We start from the raw sequence: 24,740 nt of genomic DNA on the forward strand, positions 1-24,740 counted from the left end.
CTCCAGTCCAGGAACTGCCAGCTGCAGAGAAGAAGGAAGAGAAGGAAGAAGAAACTCACCATTCCCTGCCCAACCCCAGCCCCACACCCAGAGCAATCAACAGGTAGGCTTTCAGACACTACTCAGGAAGAGTCCTTCGAACAGCAAACAGATTTAAGCCTGGAAAAGAAGAAGAGAAATAAAAGATCAAAGGTGAAGCAGGGGTTAGAGTAGAGGAAAAAAAGAAAAAAAAAGCAGGTCCCCAATGAGAGGCAGGAAATAGCCAAGCTGAAGACTTGGAGGCAGTGAGTTTGGGAGACAGAATAGACAGGATAAGAGCCAATAGCTTTCTGATTCTTAAGGGATCCTTTCTCAATCTTATTAGGAAAGCATAGGTGTAGCTGGGAGTTCCCTGGTGCTCTTCCTGGTTCTTAGGGGAAGGTGACCTTGAGGCTGTGCTGTCTTTCCCCTGAGCTCGCTCAGTCTTCCTCCTCTATCTGTTTATTCTGTGGTTTTCCTGCGGCTGACTCTCCTGGGGAAAATGGAGAGATGGCGTGCAGATCGAATTCAGAAAAGAGGCTGGGCAATGTCAACCTCCCCACCCCCACCCCTAAAACCCAGAAAATAGACGGATTGGGTTTCAGATTTAAACAGAGAGGGTATGAAAGAAGGGGGGTTTCAGGTTCGGGAATCCCTGTGGTGCTGTCCTCTACTTAGTGCTGAAATCTGACCACCCTCATCCTTGGTGGGCGTCTGTCTCCAGCCTCAGGGAGTAAATCTCCGGTCTTCTTAATTACCTGGCTAGTGCTACCCAACCCCACCCCCGCACACCTAGCGCGGTGGCAGGCGGGAAGGCGGAGCCTGAGTGAGCCCCACCCCTGGAGACTGCGGCTGGGGCCTCCCTCTGCTCTGGCTGGCTCCTTGCTTCGCTGCGCTTCTCCTGCAGCCTGGTAGGCACCGGCTGCCACTTCAGCTTCAGCCTTCATCGTGACCCCTATTTTGGCTCCAGTCTCCGACCCAGCTCCGTCCTCTCTCTACCCGGTTGCATCTTCCCTCCTAGTTCCTGACTTGCGCCAGATCCTGCTCTGAATCTTTGTAGCCGCATCCCCAAGCCATGGCTGGTCCCTTCTCCCGTCTGCTGTCTGCCCGCCCTGGACTCAGGCTCCTGGCTTTGGCTGGAGCTGGGTCTCTCACCGCCGGGATTCTGCTCCGCCCGGAATCTGTAGGAGCTGCCGCTGCTGAACGGAGGAGACTGTATCCCCCGAGGTATTAGAGCCTGAGATGCACGAGGTGGGGGCTGGGGGTGGTAGTGGTGGTGATGGGAACCGAACAGGTAGAGAGGATAACCTGAGCAAAAGATAGGCCTCGAAGATGGATTTCCTGTACAGTTTGGAGATCCTAGCCCTGTAATGGAAGAACATGTCTAAGGACATGTCACCCGATGTCACTGCCTCCACACCAGCTTTACCTTTGCAAATTCTAGGTTCACCCACTGCCCAAATCCTTTTTGGATGACTAGAAGCTTTTTTTTTTTTTTTTAATCTCGACCTATTCTCCTTGTTCTCCCGAATTCTCCTGAGTCTCTCCCCTCCCCCATCTCTAATGTTATGCTCACTAGAGAAAAGCAACTCTGTAGACAAGGGGGAATTGAGGTGTTAGAACTATTAGGAAAGAAAAGACCCTGGAAATCCCTGAAGAGATTATCAAGATTTAGCCTACCTCTAATTCCCCCTCCTTCCAATAAGCAAAGCCAGACATGGCTCACTGGACAGCTCCCAGCTGACATCAGTAGGTCTAGGCTCCTGTGCCCTCCCTCCATGGTTACTGGGTACCCCCTTCCCAGCGCTGAGTACCCAGACCTCCGAAAGCACAACAACTGCATGGCCAGTCACCTGACCCCAGCAGTCTATGCACGGCTCTGCGACAAGACCACACCCACTGGTTGGACACTAGATCAGTGCATCCAGACTGGAGTGGACAACCCTGGCCACCCCTTCATCAAGACTGTGGGCATGGTGGCTGGAGATGAGGAGACCTATGAGGTAGGGGGCCCCTCAGAAATCCCAGTTCCTTCCTCCTAAAGATCCCTCATGTCTGTTCCCTCAAGACTCTGGATTGTCTATACTCAAACGTTCTGATCCAGTGATATCAATCTACAACTCAAGTGTTTCTTCTTTATAATCGCCTCTTCCTCTTAACTCCTTTTCAGGTATTTGCTGAACTGTTTGACCCTGTGATCCAAGAGCGGCATAATGGATATGACCCCAGAACAATGAAGCACACCACTGACCTTGATGCCAGTAAAGTGAGCCAAATGTGACACTTCCGATATGTGCAGCCTTGTGCACAATGTTCTGTATCTCCAATCATTACACCTTGTTTCCTGACTCAGGGTTAGACTGCTGAGCTTTGTATATTGATAAGAGAAAGAATTGCATATCTTGAAGTATAGCAGATAGGAGGACGTAGTGGATAAGAGTCTGGATAATGGAGTTGAGGAGAATCTGATCAAAGTACAAAATGGTGAAAGAATTTTTAAGAAGTGACTATGTCCTGGCTGGGTGTGGTGGCTCACACCTGTAATCTCAGCTCTCAGACGGCTCAGAAGAGCCCTCCTCCCTCCACCAAAAAAAAAAAAAAAAAAAAAAAAAAAAAAAAAAAAAGGCTGTACCCAAAGTGAGAAATGTGGAGAAATGACCACAGTGTTTTCAGTTAGCATGCCTGTCCAATGTGTCTTCCTTCTGGCACCTGCTTTATAATCCCCAAGAGTTCCCACCTGCTGTGTTTCTATGATTTATAGTCATTTCTCTTATTCCTCAGATCCGTTCTGGCTACTTTGATGAGAGGTATGTATTGTCTTCAAGAGTCAGAACTGGCCGAAGTATCAGGGGACTCAGTCTCCCTCCAGCCTGCACTCGGGCAGAGCGAAGAGAGGTAGAACGTGTTGTGGTGGATGCTCTGAGTGGCCTGAAGGGTGACCTGGCTGGACGGTACTATAGGCTCAGTGAGATGACGGAGGCCGAACAGCAGCAGCTTATTGATGTGAGGGCCCTTGACAGGGAACGGGATTGTGGAAAAAGAGGTGGAGGGGAGAGTGGACCAGAAAAGGTAGATGGCCTGGATGGTACTGTGAGAATTCTTAGACCCAATCCCTTTATTCTCCTCAGGACCATTTTCTGTTTGATAAACCTGTGTCCCCATTGCTGACTGCAGCAGGAATGGCTCGAGACTGGCCTGATGCTCGAGGGATCTGGTATGGAGCCAACACACTTTTTTGGTTTTTTTTTCCCCCTTGTATGTGCAAAGTTTTTTCTCCATCTACCCCAGTGCTTGTCTTGCCCACTGATGGCTATACCTATCCTGCCCTCAGGCACAACAATGAGAAGAGTTTCTTGATCTGGGTGAATGAGGAGGACCACACACGGGTCATCTCTATGGAGAAAGGCGGCAACATGAAGAGAGTGTTTGAAAGATTCTGCCGGGGCCTCAAAGAGGTTGGAGAAGGGTATACCAGGGAGCTAGGGGAGAGGAAATGAGAAATACCACACAGCAGCATAGCTAGATCGGCTATATCACTTGTCAGTCAACGCAGAGTATTTCTGATAGTAGAAAGGGTCATTATCATGCTAGGATAATAGTTACAAACCAGGGCCATCCTTGGAAAACCAGGGCATATAGTTACTCTAAAAATAGAAAGAGTGTCAGTAACCTAAGGAAGGAAATAAAGCATAATCTTTGCCAAGTAATGAAAAGAAGGAACCAATGATCAGCAAGCCAGTGCCGGGGTAGGTGGTATGAGGTAGTATGTGCAGTTAAGGAGAACGTTTGAGCCTGGACTGATGGAAGGCATGAGAGATTGGTTTGTTCATGATACATCACCAAGTTCTGAGCCAAGGCTCACCTTGGCTCTGGAGATCTAGCATTGCATCTAGGCTCTAAGCAGAAAGTGCTAGAGAGACTAGGGAAGGTGGAGGCTGAACTGGCTTAAGCTCTAGAATGTGCGTTTCTGGATGAGAGGTGACTGGGCAGGCTTGCATGGGCAGGGTTTCTACATTTATTCTATGTTAGAAACTGCCATAGATCTGATCCTTGATGTATTTTCTTGTATCTACAGTTTTATTTTTGGACTTGTAAAGAAAGGGTGCTTCTCTTTTAGATTCTAGCCAGGAAGCTCACACTATTTTCGGCAAGGAATGGATAATGTTCTATGAGTGCATAGAGAAATACTCTTTAATTATATGACTCTGTTTATTTGTCTATAAAGTTGAGGACTAAATGAAATAATGTAGGCAGAGGAATTGTTCTATAATAAGTGTTAGCTTTAGCATGTAAAAATCTCCATGCTTGTGATTCCTTCTGAGTTACAGAGCATCATCTTTAGGTAGTGTGGTCTTTGTGTCTATTGCTCTGGCAGGCCCCTGTCTCTTCCATCCTAATAGTCATTATGGTGGTCAGGAAAGCAAGAACATCTCTTGAAGTCCCCCTCTTCTCACATGTACCTGTGAATCTGGCTTCTCTGCTGTACCTTCTCATGTCTCCCTGCTCTATTATCCATGTTCCTTTTATAGCTAAGAGTAGGCTCTCCTGCCTTAGCACCTCGTTTCTGTCCAAAGGGACCCTTTGTCAAAGATGTAATTGATGCATGAGAACTCCCTGTCCTGTTTACTACTTCTATTCATTTCCCAAGTCACTCTTAATGTATCATTCTCCAAAGCTTCTTCTACGAACAATCTATCTGCCACAATCTTATCAGCATGCATATAATGCAACATCCAAGTGTCCTTCCATGTGCAATGACAATAAGTTTTAACAACAACAAAGAGCATGTCATTCATCGATCCTCAAGTTTCTCGTTGTAGACATAGTTCTAGAATGTCTGTGGGGCTAAGAGCGACCCCTCCCTCCCTGATTTTTCACAACAGAACCTCTGTTGACACAGGTGGAGAAGCTGATCCAGGAACGAGGCTGGGAGTTCATGTGGAATGAGCGTTTAGGCTACATCTTGACCTGTCCATCTAACCTGGGCACTGGACTTCGGGCAGGAGTCCACATCAAACTGCCACTGCTGAGCAAAGTAAAGGATATGTGGGGCTAGAGGGGGTGTAAGAAGGGGGACTTGGAAGGGGATGGAGGAGACACTCTAAAAAGAGCCAGTCCTATGGGCTTATGGCTAGTGGGCCAAGGGTAGGAGCAGTCTCAGAATCTATTGACATGCCCCTGATCTTTACCTTGCATCTAGGATAACCGCTTCCCAAAGATCCTGGAGAACCTAAGACTGCAAAAGCGTGGAACTGGAGGAGTGGACACAGCTGCCACAGGCAGCGTCTTTGACATCTCTAATTTGGATCGACTTGGCAAGTCAGAGGTGAGGTCTTATGAATCAGGTTAAGAGGTTGAGATAAGGCAGTGAGTGAGCCTCAGGAACATAATAGAATCTGAAGCAATGGTCAGGTTGAGTGGGGAGGGAAGAGAAAACGAGTTTTCAGAGATGGAAGAGCTAAAGAAACTCAGGTCAGGCAAGGTGGTCTGTGCTTTTAATACCAGCAGAAGCAAGACAGATCTCTGTGAGTCTCAGGCCAGCCAGGGCTACATAATGAGATCCTGTCACAAAAACTGAAAAAAGAAAAAGAAGGAAAGGAAGGAAGGAGGGAAGGAAGGAAGGGAGAGAGAGAGAGAGAGGGAGGGAGAGAGAGGGAGAGAGAGAGAGATTAAGAGAAGCTCGGGTACACCGGGAAGCAGGGATCAAGGACTGTGTTCTTCAGGTGGAGCTGGTGCAGCTCGTCATCGATGGGGTGAACTATTTGATTGACTGTGAACGGCGTCTGGAGAGAGGACAGGATATTCGAATCCCTCCACCTCTTGTCCACAGCAAACATTAACTCCCCATCCCCAGCGGATGAGTCAAGACCCCCAGGACTTCTGCATATTTAACAGTGGCCTAGTCTACTTGCCCTGGACCTGCCTCTCTCCCTGTCCTAGTAAAGACTCCACATTATGTTGCAGCTGTCTGTGTTATTTCTATTGGTGTGGTGAGGAGGAAGTAGGAAATGAAAAGAAACAGTGAGGTTATTCATGATGGCAAGAGGCGTATATGCCAGGAGCACAGTTCTCAGGTGGGTGGAATGCATTGGAATTTTACCCACAATCCTCATCCACTTACTGAGAATAATTAGTATGCACTTCCATTTACAAGTTGTTCAGTATGATGTAAATTTTCTCCCTCAACTGAAGGAACAGTTATCATAATAGGTGGCCAAAAATGCTGACGGGCAATGCCAGGGCCCAGGAGGCTTGGAACCAGTCGTAGAGACCCCAGGCTGAGTTTCGACCTAGAATGAGACAAGGAATGGGAGGAAAAAAAAATCACAGTTCTGTTCCCCAGGAGCCTTTGATGTTTCAAATTTAGCTCTGTGTATAGATCCCTCTACTCCAGAGATTCTCCTGTGTGGGGTCTGAGAACCAGACAGCACCAAGTTAGGACTTAGATGGACTCTGGGTCAGATGACAGCTTATCAAACTATGCAGTTGGTAACGTACCCAGCTGCTCTGGGATCTCCTTCCCTTCGTGTTGGGCCCATGCAACTGCTCGCCGCTGCTCAGGACTCAGATAGGCCAGCTGTTCAGGAGTAACAGCTACGGCCTGACCCCTGGTGAGACTAGATAACTGGATGGGGTTGAAGACCACCTAGAGGAAAGGACAGGAGTCAGTACATGTAACCCCATTGGACCCATGCTCTCCCTGTGGTAACTCTAGGCCCCAGTCCACCAAAACTCACTGCAAACTTGGGAGCAGGAATGACAGAAATGGCAAGAGGAGTCAGGCCTTGGATCTGTCCCCGCAGTAATGCTGAAAGAGCCAGGTCTGGGATGCCAGCTAGTGAAAGAAGCAGAACACATCTATCCTAGTCCATCCACAATGTGGAAGACAAACTCTGACACCTAGTGACAAACTGTGGCCCAGCTTCCCCACCTGCTATTGTGCCAATTTCAGTGAAGATCTCAGGCCCCCAGTTACTGACTGGGCCAAAGCCACCAGGCAACACAAGGAGATAGGCCAGAACTTCCAGCTGTTCCTCAGAGCACGGGAGATGCAAGCTACCCAGGAAGAGAGCTGCTTGGCTGTGGACCAGTAGGAAGAAAGGGAGAAGAATTCAGCATCAGTGGCAGAGGCTGTGGTCATAAGATGGAAGAAAAGATCCAAATGAACTCCCTTCCTTCATGGGACAAATCTTTCATGAGCCCATCTCTACTACAACACCACCACTCCAAATCTTCTGTAGGTTACCTAAACTCCCAACTGCTGATGTGCTGTAACTCCTCTGGTCGCAATCCACAGACTGTGTAACCCAGTGCTGTCAGATAAATGAAGTCCAGGTGGCTCACATGCCGACCACTCTGCCTTAGGAAACTGGAGACCACGGCTCGGAGCTGCAGGGGGGGGGGGGGGAACACAGGATAAAGAGATTACATCGTGGGGAATAAACGGATGGGAAAATGAGTAGGGGAGTGGAAGGGCTACTAAACTGTATTTCCTTGTTACTAACATCGAAAGGTCCAAAAGCTATGGAGAAAATCAGGGACACACCCTTGCCGTCAAACAATAGAAGGAAGAGGAGAAAGGGGAAAGGAGAAAGGAGGGTAGAGAGTACTAGGAATCCAGAATCTCAGAAAGAATGAGTCAGGTCCTAAGGTCACAGTGTAGAGTCCTATGAAAAGACAGAAGCTGACACACTTGTCATACCAGAATTTAGGAGGCACAGGCAACAGAACCAGGAGCTCTAGGCCATCCTCAGCTATGTGACAGGCTCAAACCCAGGGTAGGCCACCTAAGACTTGTCTAAACAAACAAACAAAAAACAAACCAAAACAAAAAACCCAAACCAAGAAAAGATAGGAAGAATGGCCAGAAAGGATTGCATGAGAAAATCCCTTGGGTCTGGATAACTGAGAGGACTGGGTCTACAGGATGTATGTCTGGGGCAAGGCAAGGAAGAGAGAAGGTGGTACCTGCATGGAACTCCAGCCATCTATTTGCCCCAGGCTGCTCAGCACACCCCAGTCCACCAAGGTAAGCTCCTGCAGTTCCCGTTCTCCTAGACCTATCAGGAGACGGCCCAGCTGCAAGATCTGCTCAGGACGGAATCCTCGAGGGGGACCCCACAACTAGGAGGAAGACAGGAACCATGTGAGTGGAAAAAACGCTGGACTAGGCAGCAGATGCTGTGGGATCCTGGCCAGATCACTCCCCTTGTTTTTACTTTCCTCTATAGTAAGATGAGAGTTTCTCTGATTCAGGGGTTACTGAAAGGCTGACCTCTACATAGGAAAGAAGAGCAAACTCCAGTCCATGAATTCTAAGCTTTATATGCACCTGACCCCGTGATGTATCTGCTAAAGTGAAGATGCCAGATCCAAACTCCAGAGATTTAGTTAGTCTGGTCCCCCAGCAATTGCCTGTTAAGAACTTGCTCCCTGCTGGGAGGGCGTGGTGGCACACACCTTTAATCCCAGCACTCGGGAGGCAGTGGCAGGCAGATTTCTGAGTTTGAGGCCAGCCTGGTCTACAAAGTGAGTTTCAGGACAGCCAGGGCTAGACAGAGAAACCCTGTCTCCAAAAACCAAAAAAAAAAAAAAAAGAACCTGCTCCCTGGACCATTTTGATACACATTCAAATAGCGCCTCTGTCCATTGTACTACCCCTCCTTCAATATTGATCCCCTCTGGCCCCCTACTTATCACCCAAACCTCTCATCGTTTCCCCACCCCTCACCCAAGTTTTCAGTCCCTTGTGTCCCATATCACACCTACTCAACTTCTTTGCGTTTTCACCCATTTGGTCCCATTAGTCTCTCCATCCCTAACCTGCTTGGCCTTGCCCATGGCTGCCCGTAGTTCCTCAGGACCAAGTCCTGGATCTCCAGCAAATAGTGACAGGCAGTCTTCAAAGTCTGAGAGTTCCATCTCTGAGATTTGTGTCGCAGACCAGGCCGCTGGGAAGGTTCCCCGTATGTCTGCACAGTTTGGTACAGGCTCTGAAGAAGGAAGGCAGAGACAAAGGGTCAGTGTGATACTAAATTATGCCTACAATGATAGTTATAGGTCATCCAACCTTTGAATGACGGAGCGGTGTGGGCACCATGAGCTAAGGAACGGTGACAATGAGAATTTGAGGGTTCACATGGTATCTGAACTACGATCTGACTGGATACAAAGTCATCTTGTGTTAAACAGAACACAGAGGAGATTGCTTGGGTACTTAATGAAGAGCTGAGTTAGAACCCAGGTCTCTAGCCTCTTGACTGTCTCCTTCTGTTTAAGGAATTCCCCAGGAGAGAGCTCCACACTTTGCCAGGCTCAAAAGAACAGGAAAATAGAATTCTGGGCTAAATTGCTGTTTTGTTTTGCTTTGTTTTGTTTTTGAGACAGGATTTTGCATAGCCCAGGTTGGCCTTAAATCTGCTATGTAGCTAACACTGACCTTGAATTCTTGGTCTTCCTGCCTCCACTCCCATGTGTTTGGATGACAGGTGTGTACACCACCACACCTGACTTTAAACATTTAAGGAGTTATAAACTGCCAGGATTATAGACCCTTACAACTAGAAGAGACCTTGAATATCATCTTGTAACCCTTGTTGACCAAACCCCAGAGATCAGGAAACCTGCCCAGAGACACAGCACACCTACAGCCCAGCTTCCCACTCTACCATGTTGCTTGTGGTGGAACCAGGGGCCTGGTAAATGTCAAGCAAAGCTCAGCCACCAACAGTCACCCACCCAGGCCTCCAATTGCACTGTTTGTCTTGACGCCTCTTCTCTCTCACACACCCTGATGGACATATGAGTATTTGGGGAGCTTCACCTTGGAGACCCTCAGCAGCTGGATGCACAATCCCAGCTACCAGAGCTGCTTTCTTGTGGGCAAGCTGTGACTCCCCACACAGATGGCCCACTCTGCTCTGCTCCCAGCTTTGATGCTTTCCCAGAAGCCTCTCCAGTGTCTCTGGGCCCAAAGCCTCCTGCAGGACAGAGAATAGAGGGAAGGAAAGGAGAGCTGGCAGTTAGGGCCAGGTGCTATCATTTCCAGATCCTACATTGGGTATGGGGGCTCATGCCTGGAATCTCAGCACTCTAGACGCTGAAGCAGAATTGCCATGATTTTTTTTTTTTAAGCCAGCCTGGGCTATAGAATGAATCACTCATTTGTGGCTGCTACAAACAAACAAAATTGAAAACAAAAGCCATAAACAAGTCCGGCCTTTGTTTAACAGTCTTGCCTGAAACAAGTTGCCCTGCTCCCCCTGAGCTCACTCCCCAGAGCTACCTCTCAGTCCCCTTGTTCCTTCACCTCACCCTGGGGATCGAGGAAATAGCCTCAGCAGACAGAGTGAATACTAGGCGTCCAGCTTGCTCTATTTCATCCTGGCTCCACAATTCTGGTTTTCTAGGGGACAGAAGGGATAGCATAGAGTTGAAGGAACTGTAAGGACTTTGACATGCTGTGACTGGGGAGCCAGGGTACCTTTAGGCATGTGGAATGGGATACCACTCTGGCTGATGGTCAAGGACCTGGGCATAGGATGTTACCAAAGGACCATACCCAAGAACAGGCTCCTGCAACAGCAGCCATCCCAGCTCTGTGGCAAATGTCTCTCCTAGGCAGAAGCCCTGCAGCTGACTGAGATGAGACAGTAGAATGGGTAAAGGGATCCGTCGCGTGCTCTCTATTCCCAGGAATCCAACCAAGGGGCCCAGTGTCTCCAGCACTTCTTTGGAGATTGGGGTCTCCTTTGGAGCCTGGAGAGGGGCATCAAGCCTTGGAGAATGCACCTGACTCAGAGTACCAGACTCTTCAATCAAGATACCAAGTCCCTTGACCCTCCCTCTGCTTCTACTTCCAAGTTGGCCTCTATGAAGGCCATTGCTCTTGTTCACTGCCTTAAATAGTGAATGAGCTCAGACAGAAGCAGGTAGAAAGACTGAGAGGCAGAGCCCAAAGGACTTCTTAGACTCCAAGGGACACAAACATGAAACATGAAGCAGGTTAATCAAAGAACAGAGCGGCAGATCTAGAAAGCCAGTAGGTAGATTAGTGGTCTAGGACTTGGGCCTCAAAGTGAAAGAACACTATTTGAGAGGCAAGGATTGCCAAAGACAGCAGATCTGGGTCTGATAGGGCAGATACTTACCAGGTTTTTAAGTGCTCGCTCTGCCAAGGCTGTCTGGTGGAGTGGGGTCAGTGCCAGCAGCTGCTCTGGAGCGCCTTGGACCATCTCCACCACCAACATAATGGAATCATTGGACAATCTGTCCATCAGCTGGATCCTATTATTGAAATTTGGCAGTAGTGACACTCAAGTGGATCTGAGCCAAGCTGAGAAGGGCTCAAGTCCCACATTCCTAATATCAGACCTAAACCTGTGACTACACAGAACTGACATCCAATAGTCCTGAGCCAGTTCACACCATGTCTTGAAGGGACAGAGCAAAGAGAGTGGCTATCTCTAGCTATCTTTTGAAACAATCCTTTCTGATGTGATGAACTCAAAAGCCCCCTGTTATTAAACACTGTTCAAATCTCCTATTAGTCTCTCACGAGTAAGGAACTTCGGTTTTCTTGTTCATGACTTTTACCTCAGCTGGGCAATTAATTACCTTAGAGAACCAATGTAGTTAAAGAGATTTAAATGGCCTTTAAAAAAACAAAACAGAACAGAACGGAAATCAGAAGTGGTGCTTGTCTTCTATATAGGGTCGAGTGCATGAGTAACAAAACCTACAGGAAATCTTGCAAGCAAACAAGCCTGGGTGTTATCTGCCCCCACCAGCCTCACACCTCCAGGAAGTCCTTGACTCCAGCCTTTCCCTACTCTCCCTTGCAGCTCAGATGGCAAGGGGCTGGGAAAATGAGGAAGGAAGCACATGCCTAAGGTCTTCATGAGCTAGGGGCTGGAGAGATGGCTCAGTGTCTAAGGGCACCATTTGCTCTTCCAAAGGACCAGGGTTTGATTCCCAGCACCTTCATGGAGGCTCACAACCATCTGTACCTCCATTTCAAAGGGATCCAACACTCTCTTTGGTCTCTGTGGGTACCAGGTATTTATTTGATACATAGAAATACATATAGCCAAATACTCATACACATAAAATAAAATAATAAATTATTAAAAATATGAAGAAAAAAAGCCAAGTGAGAGTGTGGTGGCACATGCCTTTAATCCCAGCACTTTGGAGTCAGAGACAAGTGGATCTCAAGGAATTTGAGGCCAGCCAGGTCTATACAGTAAGTTCTAAGCCAGCAAGAGCTACACAACACAGTGAGACCCTTTTAAAAAGATACTCATAAGCTAGAAGGTCTGGGATGGAGGAGCCTTAGCTCGCCTACTCTTCTCATCCCAGTTCATACGTGAATTAGCTATCATTCCTTCCATGGGACCATCCACCTTACATTTGAATAGTATAAATGATCAGAAACTCGATACTTCATTTGTATTACATTGTGCAAAAAAAAATCTGATTGTTTACTTTATTAATCCTAGTCTTGACTCCATGGACCCACTCATAAGTAAGTCTGTACACTTTTTACTGGGTATCTTCTCTGGGATCTGAGGGCTCTGAAACATGCTCTATTTCTCACCCCCATCCACTCCTCTGAACATATTGAAAATACGGTGCTCTAATCAGATTACAATCCTCTAAGACATAAATAGACCCTATTTCCTCCTTTATTTCAGTTACTACATATCCATTAATGTAGCCTAGAGCTTTCCTAAATTCACCTGTTGGCACAGTATAAGCTTCCCTGTACCAGGGCCACTCTTGGGAATAGATGGACTCACAAAACGACTTTGAAAGAGTCCTGTTTGAGGCTGTCTATGATGTTAGGGAAGCACTAGCCAGAAAGCTACCTCTTCTGGGTATTTCCCAAGTGGGAAGCTTCTACTCCAAGGTGAGGGTCCCAAGGTCCAAGCATGCACTTACGGCAAGTCCAGGAGTAGCTTTGTGTCAAGTTCACTCAGTTCTGGCCCTAGGGTGGTCAGCTCTGGCTCTGGCATTGTCATCCTCCGCTGTAGCTCTGTCCAGATACAGGCCCGCTAAGAGGTATTGGGTAGAGAAAGCAGGGTCAAACAGAACTGAGCATGGCCCCCAGGGTTCTGAACCAAGGGTCCAAGCCTCCCACTAGTACCTACGTCACCCTCTCACCAGGCTCTCTCGAACACCAGTGGGCAGCTGGTAGAGCATGTGTACCACATCAAGAAAGTCAACCATTGAGCTGATCTGCTGCAGAAACTCGCAGGTCATGCCTCCTGCCAAGTTGCCCAGAGCCCTGTGCACATGTGGGAGGGAAGATGCTCTTTAACACATGTACTGGCCTGCCTGATCCTCAATACCAGCACTCTCAGCACAAAGGCAGATGCTCACTGATAGTCGTCTACAGCTTGTGAAATGTTTGTACATAGATAACATCATTAGCGTTCCATAACATCCTCACTGTTGAGCAGTGAGAAAATAAGGGATATTCTTGACACCAGTCTACTAGAAGTAAGTTGAGACTAGAGCTATGTCTTCAGGTTCCAAAGCCCCTGGTTCTTTTTACTGTAGGTGTAAGTAAAGTGATACGGACTTCTTTCTCTAGTGGCTCTAAAGTCACCTTGAATTAAATTAAGAACACCAAGTGACTATTGGGACTTTCTACCGGGCCAAGTGATGTGTTAAAGCTCTTATGTGTCTTGATCTTGTTCAGTCTTCACTAGCACTCTATTTTAATTCCTATTATATAAAAGAAAACGATCTGAGGCTTAGAGTGACTAAGAGACTTGACTCTTGGTAATGGGGTGTGACATGGGCCTAACTTTTCTGAGTCCCACAGCAATAACTGGATAGCTGTGGCACTGTGGCAGAGTAGGAAGAGAACAAGAAAGCACTTAAGAATAGCAATAACAGAAGTAATGCCAGCTCAACTGAACCAACTGTCCAACACGGCTACTCACTGCAGATTCCTCAGGCTCAGGTTGGTAGGCACTTGCATTTTCTTCCAGAGAAACTGTGCCTATAAATAAACAAAGAGAGAAGAGCTTCCCAGGGGAGGTACTGTACTGAGGGCCTCAGAAGGAAGCCTGGGGCTCTATTTCTCTACTTTGTGATTCCTACCACCCCCTCCCCTTTCCCAAAGCCCTACTCTCTTCTGATCCTGGTAATAAGGAGGAAGGAAGGAAGGAAGGAAGAAGGGAGGGAGAAGAGAGAGAGAGCAGTGAAGTGGTGGTATGGATAAGGTATCAGAGTAAGGTCTGAATAAAGGAAGCAGAGAAGACAGAGGGTGAGATCTAAGGGCAGATAAAAGAGTTACCTGTTGCTCAGACCAAGGCAGCTGCCGATAGAGTCTTCGGTTTGCCAGAAGAGCTGCAGCGTCCAGCTGTAGCAGCTTTAATGGGAGCAGGGGAAGCAGGCAGTCTGGCCAAGTGGTGGGCTACAGGCAGTGATGGGCAGTTTGGTGATGGGTGAGAGGGTCTGTACTAGCCCTCAGAGAAGGGCAGAAAGGGATCAAAGCTAGGATGGGGTGGAGTGGCACCTGCCATTGCAGCAAGGACTACTTAAGTGTCCCCACACCTCGGGCTGCTATGGCTGTATTTTGCTATTAGACACCTGATGAGCAGAAGGCCCCTAGCTTCTCTCAGCCTCAGTCTTTTCATCAGAACACAGGAGGTTGGCCTGGATGGCCTTGGCCTTTCAGGTTTGACCTTGTGAGATAATGGGAGCACGCTGCTCTGCTCTGCATCAGGAACTGGGATCCTGTCACTATCTGTGTGGGCACAGAGCTAACCTGAACTTTCAGAGCCACTGCAGGGTGAGGGTGTGAGGCAACACCAGCCAGATGAAACCACCCAGAACATGGAAAGCTGCTCAGTCCGGAGACCCCACACATACCTGCCCAGGAATGCACACGGCTGAGCCGGCACCTGCTGCACCCATATTTTTAACACCATCTTTTACCTGCACAAGAATTAACAGTGTGTGTGTGTGTGTGTGTGTGTGTCTTTGGTCTGTGTAAGTGTATGTGTGTAAGTAAGTATATGTGTGTATATATGTTGTGTGTGTGTGTGTGGTGTGTGTGTGTTTGTATTCCCTGGAAACAAAGGTGTCTACCCCCTATATCCCACTCTTTCTTTCTCCCTGTCCTCATACCCGAAAGGTCTGCAGCAGAGCTGCAATCTGGCAAGCTGAAAGCCTTGACAGTTCAGGGCCCAGGCAGGAACAAGCACCAACCAGAACTCTCTTAGGGATGGCCTGGAGTGTCTGGGGGCTGAGACCTGGCAGGAGAGGGTGCAGGGAGCAGAGTTCCTCCAGGGACAGCTAAGAAACAAGAGAGACAAGAGGTCTGAAGAAGAAGGGCAGGATGTTGGAGAGGAAAATAAAGTAGGGTCGTAGCCATGAGGGGAGCTGAGAGGGAGGAGAGGGCCAATACAGGAGCCATGGGACTGGGGTACAGAGCCCTCCAGGAGACACTGAGAACTTCCTGCTACTTACATCATGCTTAGGAAGGAGCCTTCCAAACAACAGAACAGCCTGTTATGGGATGGAACAGGAACAGTTCTCAGGCCCCATCAGCCAAGTCTCAAACTGATCCCTGGACCTGCCCACTAAAGCTTCCGGTTCCCTCTCAGCCATCACAAGAACCAACCTGTCTGGGGGTCCCTCTGGAGCTGAGACAGGGCAAGGAGGCATGCCTTGTTGACATATGGTTCCCCTTAAGGTGGTGATAACATCTCCACAAAGGGTTCTCATGATCGGGGCTTCAGAGAGTAAGTAAGCTCACCTGGGCAGGTGTGACACTGGCTCCCTGTAGGGCAGGAAGCATGGCTCTAAGCTGGGTCTCTGAGAGCTCCTGCAGGAAGCGGAGGCCCAGCTGGGGAAAGAGAGGTGCCCAGACCCTCAGCTCTCGGGGGCTTAAGACAGTTCCTCCAGATGAACGCAACACTCCCAGAAGTTCATATGCCACCTGTATCAAAGGAAGTCTTAGAACTAGGGAGAAAATGCAGCTGTGCCCAGGACTGCCTTTCCAAATGCACATCTGGATTTACCAGGGCTTGAGCTAGTATTTGGAACCAGGCATAGGACCAGAGTAGAACAGGTTCAAGATCACTGGGGTGGAGGTGGGGGTGGGGGTATGCTGGAGAGATGGCTCAGCAGTTAAGATCACTGGCTGCTCTTCCAAAGGTCCTGAGTTCAAATCCCAGCAACCACATGGTGTCTCACAACTATCTGTAATGAGATCTGATGCCCTCTTCTGGGGTGTCTGAAGACAGCTACAGTGTATTTACATATAATAAATAAATAAATCTTTAAAATAAAATCACAAATGGTATATATAATAGGGTAGGGATAGGAAGCAGAGGTAAGAGGTGAGAATGACTAGACACTCAAGAAAAGAGGTGACAGGGAGCCCACACCACTGTGCTTGAGCTTGGTCGGCGCAATTGGGCAAGTCACTCACATCGTCCCTAGGGGAATCTGGAATCTTTCAGATTTGTAGCAAAGGGCTCACCCGTCCTTCTGGGCTGAGGGTCCCATTGGCCGCACATTCCAGCAGACCCTGTTCTACAGGCCCCATTGGATCACTCAAGGGCACCAGACTCTGTAGCTCCTCAGGACTCAGGAAACAGGCGAGGGACCCAAGCCTGAAGGAGGCATGCAGTTGGCCTTGATGTGGTTCCAGATAAGTACCCAGGCACTAACTATTTGGTACGTAGAGTAGGCATATAAACTAAACTAGGAAATGTGAGCACCATATATCAGTTTCCCTCTCAGAGCACCTAGCTTGCCAGGGCCCCTTCTTCCTCCCTTGCTCTTCCTTTCTGCAATACCAGCCCTGTTTCTATACACCTCCATACTGGTCAGTCATTGACTCTACCACAGCCACTCACCTGAGCACCTGCTCCTCCCCATCCTCCATGCTCTGGTTTACTAGGCTACGAAGCACATGTCGGGCGTGTCCCGGCCCAAGATCTGCTACTGGCCAGCTATCCTCCAGGGCCTGGATCTGAGATGGGGGAAGGAGAGGTAGGGTGATGGTGAGACAGGGACCCCATAGGGCACCCCACTAGAAGACAGTTCTATCAGAAAATGATGATTCTCTGACCTGGTGAGGGCTGAGCTGGAGAAAGCTCTCCAGAGGCAGATGGGGAAGCAGAGGCAGGGCTGCCCACAGCAGCTCCTGGGGCCAATCAGGCACTTCTCCAAACAGCTCAGGGGCCAGCAGTCGTTTTGCCAGGGCCTCCTTCTGTTCAGGCTTCATTCCTGAGCTGTGATCCCTGATGGCAGCCAGGCTAAGGAGAGTAACAGGTCTTAGCATTTTTTCTTACATCCTCTCTGCTATAGTCTTGTCGCTGTGGACAGGAAGGAGAGTCTCCCTGAAAGGGACCTCTCTGTAGGCCGGTGGGCTTGACGGGCAGGAATAGTGCTTACACACTGTCGTTGGCCAAAAGGGACGGTGGGAAGCGCATGAGGTCAGGGACAGCCAGGAAGGGGATGAGCGGTGACATGTCGATAAAGAGTTGGGAGGTGAGGCGTGGGTACCGCTGGAGCAGCAAGGCTGTCAGGCGGCCCATGGCCTGCTCCTCGGATGGTTGAACCTGCAGGAACAGAGAAATGGATGCTGCCTCCGAGTTTATTCAGTATCTTCTGCCATCCCTCTTTGGGGTTCCTCTTTTCACTGAAGCAAACCCCCAGAATGCTAAAGATCTGGGTCCCTTTGATCCTTATATTCTTGCCCCACCTTCAGCTTAGCCCAGGAACGAAGCATGAGCGTCAGGAAGCCCTGTGCAGCCTCCATCTCTGCTGAAAGCACAAGCTGCTGAAGGTCTTCTGGAGGCATGCGCAGGTAGGCCTAGACACAGGAGGCAATGGTAAGTGTGAGCTCGGTGGCTAACCAGCTCAAGCCGTGGCAGGCAGTTAGCTGCCCATGTGCCCTCCCCACACCTGCTACCTTCACCAGGGTCCTCAGGGCCCAAACGCTCTTCTCTCTCTGGAGTAGATCCCACAGTACAGGCTGGTGAGGAGAACATACAGGGAGAGAGTGCTGTCTCTCCATCCTCCTGAGTCTTCCCAGGCACTTTAACTCAGCTTCGTGAGGATGCTTGCGTGCCCTTCATCTGAAGCTGGTATGTGCATCTCTTCAGATGGCAGCCCCCATTAAATCTGGGACCACGTCCTATCTTCTCCTGTACTCCGGTGCCAAATACGGGTAGGCTTGAACCAAACTCCAACCACTCGAATTCCATTCCACTCAATCTCGGGCTTGAAAAAGTGGCCCTAAGACGAGCTAACAAATCTCACAAAGTGCCTTTTACATAACAGACATTCGATGAATTGATTATGAAATGCAACATTTTAAGTTCCTTTGGCATATAGAGAAGAATCTACAGTGCAGGAAAGCATTACTCGTCCCAAGATGACAGTAATTTATGCAACAGTTGAACCTAACCAGGCTTCTGGCTTGTACGTTTTCAATCTCTCTTATTCTTACTTTCCAACCTACAATCCTCACTGGATAGGGAGAGAACGAAAACCCTTGGCTTCCTGAAGCAGAACAGGGGAGAGTCGGCAAGTGAGAGAATCATGAGATGAAGTTTATTGCTTGCATGTTTATGTATCATGCACCAGGCTGAGCCCACAGCACAAAGCATTCCATATGGTCTTTGCAACTACCCTAATACTCAGCATCTTGTTACACTCAGTTTATAGATGAGAAGGCAGAATAACCTGCCTGCGGTTGGCAGCCCAAGCGCATCAGGCTCTCCAGCTGTGTACTTAAATCCCTTGGAGTACTATACTACTTCTCTATACTAGGGGAATTTCCTGGGGTCCCTCCCCTTGTTCCCAGGGCTTTCCCTGAGGCCATTCACTCACACTGAAGCAGGACAGAAGCTCCATCTTGCTCATACCAGAGCCGAGGCTGAGGGAGGAGTCTAAGCCTGGTGGGGTTGGCTCTTCCCGCTGCAAGTACTCTCCGACTGTCCTCAGTACACTTCTCCGGCCCTCTGGGCGGAAGGCATCCCAGAATGAACAGTTGTCTGGGAGACTAGAGAGCAGCAGGGCTTGACCTAACATCCCCTGCGTCTCGGCACCCCCAGTCCCTGGACCCAGAAGGAAGGTCAGTAGGCGCAGGAGGTAATGTAGGCGCGTGGGGTGGGCGAGGGCTGGCACGGAGGACTGACAGCGTGGCAACTGGGATAACATGCCAAGCAGAAAAGGACCAGGAGCCAGACAGAGTGGGGATGGTCCCAGAGGGGGCAGAGAGGGCAACAAGGGGCCCAGCATGCCTTCTAGAAAGCAAGTATCATTTCCTCCACGACTAATTCTGCATTGGCCTGCTAGCCAAGCCCAGAAGGGAACCAAGGCTTCATACAGAGTGTCATTGGCACAGACCATGAGCAGGAAGCTGCCCCCATCTGGGCAGCGTTCCCCACAGGGTCCAACGCGGCACGGTGGAAAATCAGTGGCGTCCAAGGTGGGGCCCCGACACACATGCTGAACCCAAGCCTGGTTCCTCGGGGGCACAGCCTGCAGACTGTCCTCCACACACAACCGTTCAGCCCACAGTGTCTCATTCTCCAGGAAACAGCCCCAGAATATTTCTGGGGTGAGGGGCACAGGGATCAGGCCTGGTGGACAGCTAGTGGGGGGTGGGAGCAAGCCAGCACAGAGCTGCTTTACCAAAGGACGACTGGGGCCAGACAGGGCTGAAAATGAGAGGTTGCCGCAGATCATATCCAGAAATTGATCAGGAAACTGATCATGGCAGGCTTGGAGCCAACCTCGGGCACCTGGTGCCCACGAGACTGCGTACCATACAGCTGTCTGGCAGATGACAGCTGTGCTAGGAGGGGGTTGTGGGGTGGTAGGAGGAGGCCTTGGGGTGACAGGAGGGGGCTGTGTAGTGTCAGGAATGGGCTGTGTAGTGGTAGGAGGGGGCTGTGGGGTGGTAGGAGGAGGCCGTGGGGTGGTAGGAGGGGGCCGCGGGGTGGCAGGCTTGATGTGCTGGCAGAGCAAGTAGATGGAGAAGTTGGAGATGCTGTAGGGTGGCTCTGGGCCTGAGTGGTTCTCGCAGAGGGCCTCCACAGAGATGGCTCGCCGCTGTCGAGGGCTGATGTGAGCCGCAGGCTGGGAAGCCCTGGGCAGAGGCACACCTCTGCTCAGGCAGTGCAGGAGAGCAGGGGGTGGAGGTGGTGATCCAGATAGAAAACCCAGTGCTCGGGCGTCCCAAGAAAGGTTGTTCCGCATGCCCCTGGGTGCACAGAGAGGAGCAGGCAGGACAGGGGTTAGTTCACACTTCCTCCGGTTGCAGATTTTGACCCTAGCTCAGAGCTCTGCAGGGGGCTTTTAGGCAAGCACAGGCTTTTTCCTCAGATAAGCTCCCCAAGAAGAAAGGTAGTACTGACCCCAGTACTAAGGCCTAGGAAAAAAGAGAAATCTATGCTGCCAAGGCACAAGACTGCCTGGGACAGCCCATGCCTGTCCCCTCATGTTTTCCTTCTTCACCTGGCTTTGGGTAGCTTACAGACAACCCTTGATTTTGTCCTCCTATCAGGAAGTCGGTAGAACAACTGAATATGTCTGTGCTCTGGCGTTATTGTACTGAGACAGAGTACAGTTGTGCCTCTGTGCCCCCAAGCTCACGTAGACTAGCACTATATGCTCAACGTTGTTCTAAGCGGTTTATATTTTGTCAACTGTTTTTTTCTTTTCTTTTCTGAGACAGGGCTTCTCTGTATAACTCTGGCTGTCCTGAAACTTGCGCTGTAGACCAGGCTAGGCTCGACCTCAGAGATCCTCCTGCCTCTGCTTCCAGAGTGCTGGGATTAAAGGCGTGCGCCACCATGCTTAACTTGTCTCAGCTCTTTGTATTCCTCACAACAACTCTGTAGTGGTAGTTACTTTGTTTTACAAATGGGGAAAGCGAGGCATATATCACATGTGTCACATGACAATGAAGAAGGGGAGTTGAACACCAACCCAGACATCACACTTCAAAACCAATCCACACTCCTCCTCTTGGCTTCCTCCTGAGTAAAGGGGGCTGATGTCCTCAGCACTCTATCTACAGGTTGCTGAGACCCAACTTCCCAGAACTGGAGGTTGCCTGCTACTTACCATAAAAGCAGCTGTTGAAGGTTGCCTAGGAGGGAAAGAGCAAAGAAGAAAATGACCCCATCTCGCTTTCTTCCCCTGCTACATCCCAGCTCTTGCCCTGGCAGCACTCACCTCCCTGGCACTGCCCACTGGCATCAGGCTCTGGCTGTCCCATAATAGAAAAGACCTCATCTTGCAGAGAATGAGTGACTCGCAGTAGCCCCTCCTGGAAGGCAGCATAGAGGGGGGCCCCCACTGTGCGCAGCAGACCACCCCAAAGAGCCTCCTCAGAGCCCAACTCTCCTGCTGGGGTAAGCAAGCCCAGCAGACCCTGTAAAAAGTGAGGAGCTGGCTCTCTACCATCAAGACCTGTGGCATTGGTTGGGTCCACACTGGGCTGCAACTGCACCAGGGCCTGCCAGCGTGTACCCTCTAATAACAACATCAGAGAAGGCAACCAATCAGCAGCCAGGACACAGTCAGAAGGGCCATCACGGGTGCATGGGGGTCGAGTGGGGGCAGGGGGGCCTCCAGGAACTAACGCTCCCAACAATGCCTCTACAAGTCCACCCAGTACACCTGCCTGGTGCACCAAAAAGTCCCGGGGAGTCTGTTCCTGTCCCAGGAGTGCCAGCACATCTCCCAGAAGCCCTAGCATTGGCTCCCAGTCTGGGCTACCTCTCAGTGTCACGAGGAAATCATGAAGTCGAAGTGCAGGGGGCTGGAGAGGTGGGGGCTCTCCCACCGGTCCCTCCCCCATCCTCCCAAGCTGGAAGGATGAAGAAATGTTGGCCAGGAACGCAGAGAACCGTGACTGGCTGAGGGAACGCTGAGGAGCTTGGTCCAGAGTGGCTACGAATGACTTCAGAAGGGAGAGACCAGCATCCAAAGACTGAGGCCCAGTAGGGGCTGAAGTCACTATAAGAAGAGAGACAAGAGATCATTAAAGGAGAAAGGCCTAAAACCCAAACTTTTCCCTTGAGCACAATTCCCTGCTGGGATCTGAAGATGGAGGGAGGCCATCCCTGCCAGTACCCTACAGTGCTTTCTGAAACCTTAGTGTCACCCACAGCAGCAATCTCTGCCCACTTCCTTGTCCCTTTAGCTTTATCTAAATGGCTAACCCTCACACTATTTATTACTTTATATACTTTTTGAGACAAGGTTTCTCTATGTAATCTAGGCTGGACTCAACTCTCAATCCTCTGCCTCAGAGTGAATGGGCTAACAGGCACAAGCCACCATACTCATCTACCATACACTTTTGTCTCATTAAAGGGGGAAGGCAGACCAGTTAGATGCCTAGCAGGTAAAGGTATCTGTCAGAAAGCCTAGCAACCTGAGTTCAAATCCCAGAACCCATCTGGTCGAAGAGGAGAGATTGAAATCCTTGCCTCTACCTGTTTGCACACACAGTTTTAAAAAGAAGGGAAATATCTCTCTCTCTCTCTCTCTCTCTCTCTCTCTCACACACACACACACACACACACACACACCAGTTTTAAAAGGAGGGCAAGGGCTTGAGAGATGGGTTAGTGATTAAGAGCAGAGTCTACTCTTTCAGAGACACTGAGTTCAATTCCCAGCAACTACATGGTGGCTCACATCCATCTGTAATGGAATCCAATGTCTTCCTCAGGCTTGCAGATATCTACATGAAGATAGAGTGCTCGTATACATAAAATAAAAAAGAAATAAATCTTTAAAAGAGGTGGAAGGAAGTTACACACACAGGTTTTTGTTTGTTTTTGTTTTTCTAGTTCAGCTGTCTAGGAACTAGCTGTGTAGACCAGGCTGGCCACTAACTCACAGATCCACCTGCCTCTGCCTCCCAAGTGCTGGGATTAAAGGCGTGCGCCACCACCACCCAAGTCACAAACACCGTTTTAAAGAGGGGAAAGGTTATTTGCCTTCATCCCAAGCCTACTCACTGTTCTCACCTTCCTGCGGCAGGAGCGACAGGAGAAGGAGCAGCTGGGGCTGGAGGCTCAGAGCCATATTTCCAGGTGCACACTGGGCCTAGAGGTGAGTTCTGGCTATGCTCACCATGAAGGGATAGCCAGGTGAAGACGGGGCATTGTGGGCAGGCTGGGGTTCCTCTGACACTGTCGTGTGGTCTCTCAGGAAACAGTATCTGTAACCTGACATCACACCTGTCACCGGAGCCACTGAACACCTGATCCTCTGGCTTTGGGAGAAGGGTGTACTTCTGTTAGAGGGACCAATGACAGGGGATCTCGGGGCCCTCAGAGTATTACCCAAGGAGACGGCATGAGTTAAGAGCCAGAGAGAAGAAGGCAGACTAAAAATATAATCTGGGGGTCTACAGAAAAATGTGATCAAACAAAGAAAGTACAAAAGGAGTTTGAGAGACAACTGAGATTTGAAGAATTTGAGAAATGGTCTGGCAGCCAGCAGTGGGCAGCGAGAAGATATTAAGATAGATGTTTCAAGGGTAGACTATTTAGGAAGAGGAGAGTTGTTACCTTAGACACACTATCCAGAGTCCCACAGTATTGGTGCTGAAGAGATGGCTCAGCAGCTGAGAGTGTATGCTGCCTTTGCAGATGACCTGAGTTGAGTTACATGCACCTGAATTGGGTGGTTCAGAACTGCCTGTAACTCCAGCTCCAGGGGAATCTGATGTCTCTTGCCTCTGTGGGCGTCTGCACTTAACCTGCCCATGCCTACACAGATACAACACACATACACACATAAAAATAAATCCTTGGAATCCTGCAATATTAAGGAGTAGACAGGACTTCACAAACCACATAGGTAAACCCTTCAATTAACAGGTAAGGAGAGAGACTCAGAGAGCTGTTACTTGATTAGGCCATGTAAACATTGCAGTTTCTTTTTCTTTCTCAAGTTAAAACTCTCTACACATGGAATCCTATTCATGGGTTAGAAAGATTTCATTCAATATAAGCTGGTCTGTCCAGAGACTGGTCATCTCTTCTTGCATAAAAAAACCTTATGAGCAGGTCTAGAGGGATGGCTCAGCAGATTAGAACAGTGACTGCTGCTCTTCCAAACCCAGAGGACCTGGGTTTGATTCCCAGCATTCATATGGCTGCTCACAACCATCTCTAATTCCAGTTCAGGGCATCTGACCTCCTCTTCTGGTCTCTGAGGGAACCAGGTATGCACATGGTGCACAGATATCCATTCAGTCAAGTCATCCATCATCATCGTATCATTGAGATAGGGTCTCCCCAGGTAGCCCTGGCTGCGGTGGAATTCTCTATGTAGATTAGGCTGGCCTTAAACTCACAGAGCTCTGCCTGCCTCTGTCAGCCTGAGTGCTGGGATTAAAGGAACACACCATTACATGTATACTACACGTTTTTTAAAAAATTAATTAAAAAATCAAGCTAGATGGTGGTGGCACATGCCTTTAACAGCAGCACTCAGGAGGTAAAGGCAGGTGGCTCACTGAGTTTGAGACCAGCCTAGTCTACAGAGTGAGTTTCAGGACATCCTGGGCTACACAGAGAAACCCTTTCTCAAGCAAACAAACAAATGTGTTGGGCTGGGAATGGTGGCACAGGCTTTTAATCCCAGCACTTAAGAGGCAGAGGCAGGATGATCTCTGTGAGTCTGAGTCCAGCCTTGTCTATATAACAAGT

General features: G+C 49.4%; 2 protein-coding genes and 1 long non-coding RNA gene across 7 annotated transcripts; 1 reads left to right on the forward strand and 2 right to left on the reverse strand.

The window, feature by feature from the left end:
• The first annotated feature begins 16 nt into the window (after positions 1 to 16).
• Ckmt1 (creatine kinase, mitochondrial 1, ubiquitous) lies at positions 17 to 5,981 on the forward strand. 3 transcript variants are annotated; one of them, XM_006498656.3, is made up of 10 exons: positions 17 to 192; positions 1,040 to 1,245; positions 1,823 to 2,021; positions 2,189 to 2,284; positions 2,800 to 3,021; positions 3,147 to 3,232; positions 3,350 to 3,473; positions 4,919 to 5,053; positions 5,219 to 5,344; positions 5,742 to 5,981. In XM_006498656.3, the coding sequence occupies exons 2-10, from the start codon at positions 1,094 to 1,096 to the stop codon at positions 5,856 to 5,858; spliced, it is 1,257 nt and encodes a 418-aa protein (XP_006498719.1). In that variant the 5' UTR covers positions 17 to 192; positions 1,040 to 1,093; the 3' UTR covers positions 5,859 to 5,981. The 3 variants fall into 3 exon arrangements, with proteins under 3 accessions (XP_006498719.1, NP_001341998.1, NP_034027.1); NM_001355069.1 differs by having other exon boundaries at positions 20 to 103; NM_009897.3 differs by lacking the exon at positions 17 to 192 and having other exon boundaries at positions 854 to 1,245.
• Gm33947 lies at positions 59 to 1,063 on the reverse strand. Its single transcript, XR_374934.4, has 2 exons — positions 426 to 1,063; positions 59 to 159 (listed from the first exon to the last, which is right to left on the reverse strand). It is a non-coding gene; the product is annotated as a predicted gene, 33947 (long non-coding RNA).
• Strc (stereocilin) lies at positions 5,492 to 23,614 on the reverse strand. 3 transcript variants are annotated; one of them, XR_374401.3, is made up of 30 exons: positions 23,049 to 23,452; positions 21,241 to 22,026; positions 21,130 to 21,154; positions 18,886 to 20,263; positions 17,963 to 18,025; positions 17,753 to 17,863; positions 17,443 to 17,609; positions 17,117 to 17,303; positions 16,902 to 17,017; positions 16,523 to 16,655; positions 15,794 to 15,976; positions 15,505 to 15,543; positions 15,163 to 15,330; positions 14,905 to 14,970; positions 14,327 to 14,446; positions 13,971 to 14,029; positions 13,183 to 13,306; positions 12,961 to 13,073; positions 11,169 to 11,304; positions 10,580 to 10,776; positions 10,333 to 10,423; positions 9,842 to 9,998; positions 8,842 to 9,011; positions 7,987 to 8,142; positions 7,265 to 7,407; positions 6,950 to 7,098; positions 6,756 to 6,853; positions 6,517 to 6,664; positions 6,140 to 6,308; positions 5,492 to 5,592 (listed from the first exon to the last, which is right to left on the reverse strand). XR_374401.3 is itself a non-coding variant. In XM_006498734.2 (30 exons), exons 2-30 carry the CDS (start codon positions 23,104 to 23,106, stop codon positions 6,220 to 6,222), a joined length of 5,430 nt encoding a protein of 1,809 aa, XP_006498797.1. In that variant the 5' UTR covers positions 23,107 to 23,249; positions 23,595 to 23,614; the 3' UTR covers positions 5,972 to 6,219. The 3 variants fall into 3 exon arrangements, 2 of the variants coding, with proteins under 2 accessions (NP_536707.2, XP_006498797.1); XM_006498734.2 differs by lacking the exon at positions 5,492 to 5,592 and adding an exon at positions 23,595 to 23,614 and having other exon boundaries at positions 5,972 to 6,308; positions 23,049 to 23,249; NM_080459.2 differs by lacking the exon at positions 5,492 to 5,592 and having other exon boundaries at positions 5,971 to 6,308; positions 23,049 to 23,184.
• Between the last annotated feature and the right edge of the window lie 1,126 nt (positions 23,615 to 24,740).

The sequence above is a fragment of the Mus musculus genome, chromosome 2 (genome assembly GCF_000001635.26).
Source record: "Mus musculus strain C57BL/6J chromosome 2, GRCm38.p6 C57BL/6J".
Lineage (NCBI taxonomy): Eukaryota > Metazoa > Chordata > Mammalia > Rodentia > Muridae > Mus > Mus musculus.

Bases quoted from the DNA above. Each gene is read 5' to 3' on its own strand.
- Ckmt1 (XM_006498656.3), top strand. From the start codon at position 1,094: ATGGCTGGTCCCTTCTCCCGTCTGCTGTCTGCCCGCCCTGGACTCAGG. The intron at 3,022-3,146 runs GTGAGGGCCCTT...TATTCTCCTCAG, and splicing joins AACAGCAGCAGCTTATTGAT to GACCATTTTCTGTTTGATAA. The intron at 5,345-5,741 runs GTGAGGTCTTAT...TGTGTTCTTCAG, and splicing joins ATCGACTTGGCAAGTCAGAG to GTGGAGCTGGTGCAGCTCGT.
- Strc (NM_080459.2), bottom strand. From the start codon at position 23,106: ATGGCTCTGAGCCTCCAGCCCCAGCTGCTCCTTCTCCTGTCGCTCCTG. The intron at 14,971-15,162 runs GTATGAGGACAG...ATTCTTGTGCAG, and splicing joins CTCTGCTGCAGACCTTTCGG to GTAAAAGATGGTGTTAAAAA. The intron at 13,074-13,182 runs GTGAGAGGGTGA...AATACCTCTTAG, and splicing joins CTGGTGTTCGAGAGAGCCTG to CGGGCCTGTATCTGGACAGA.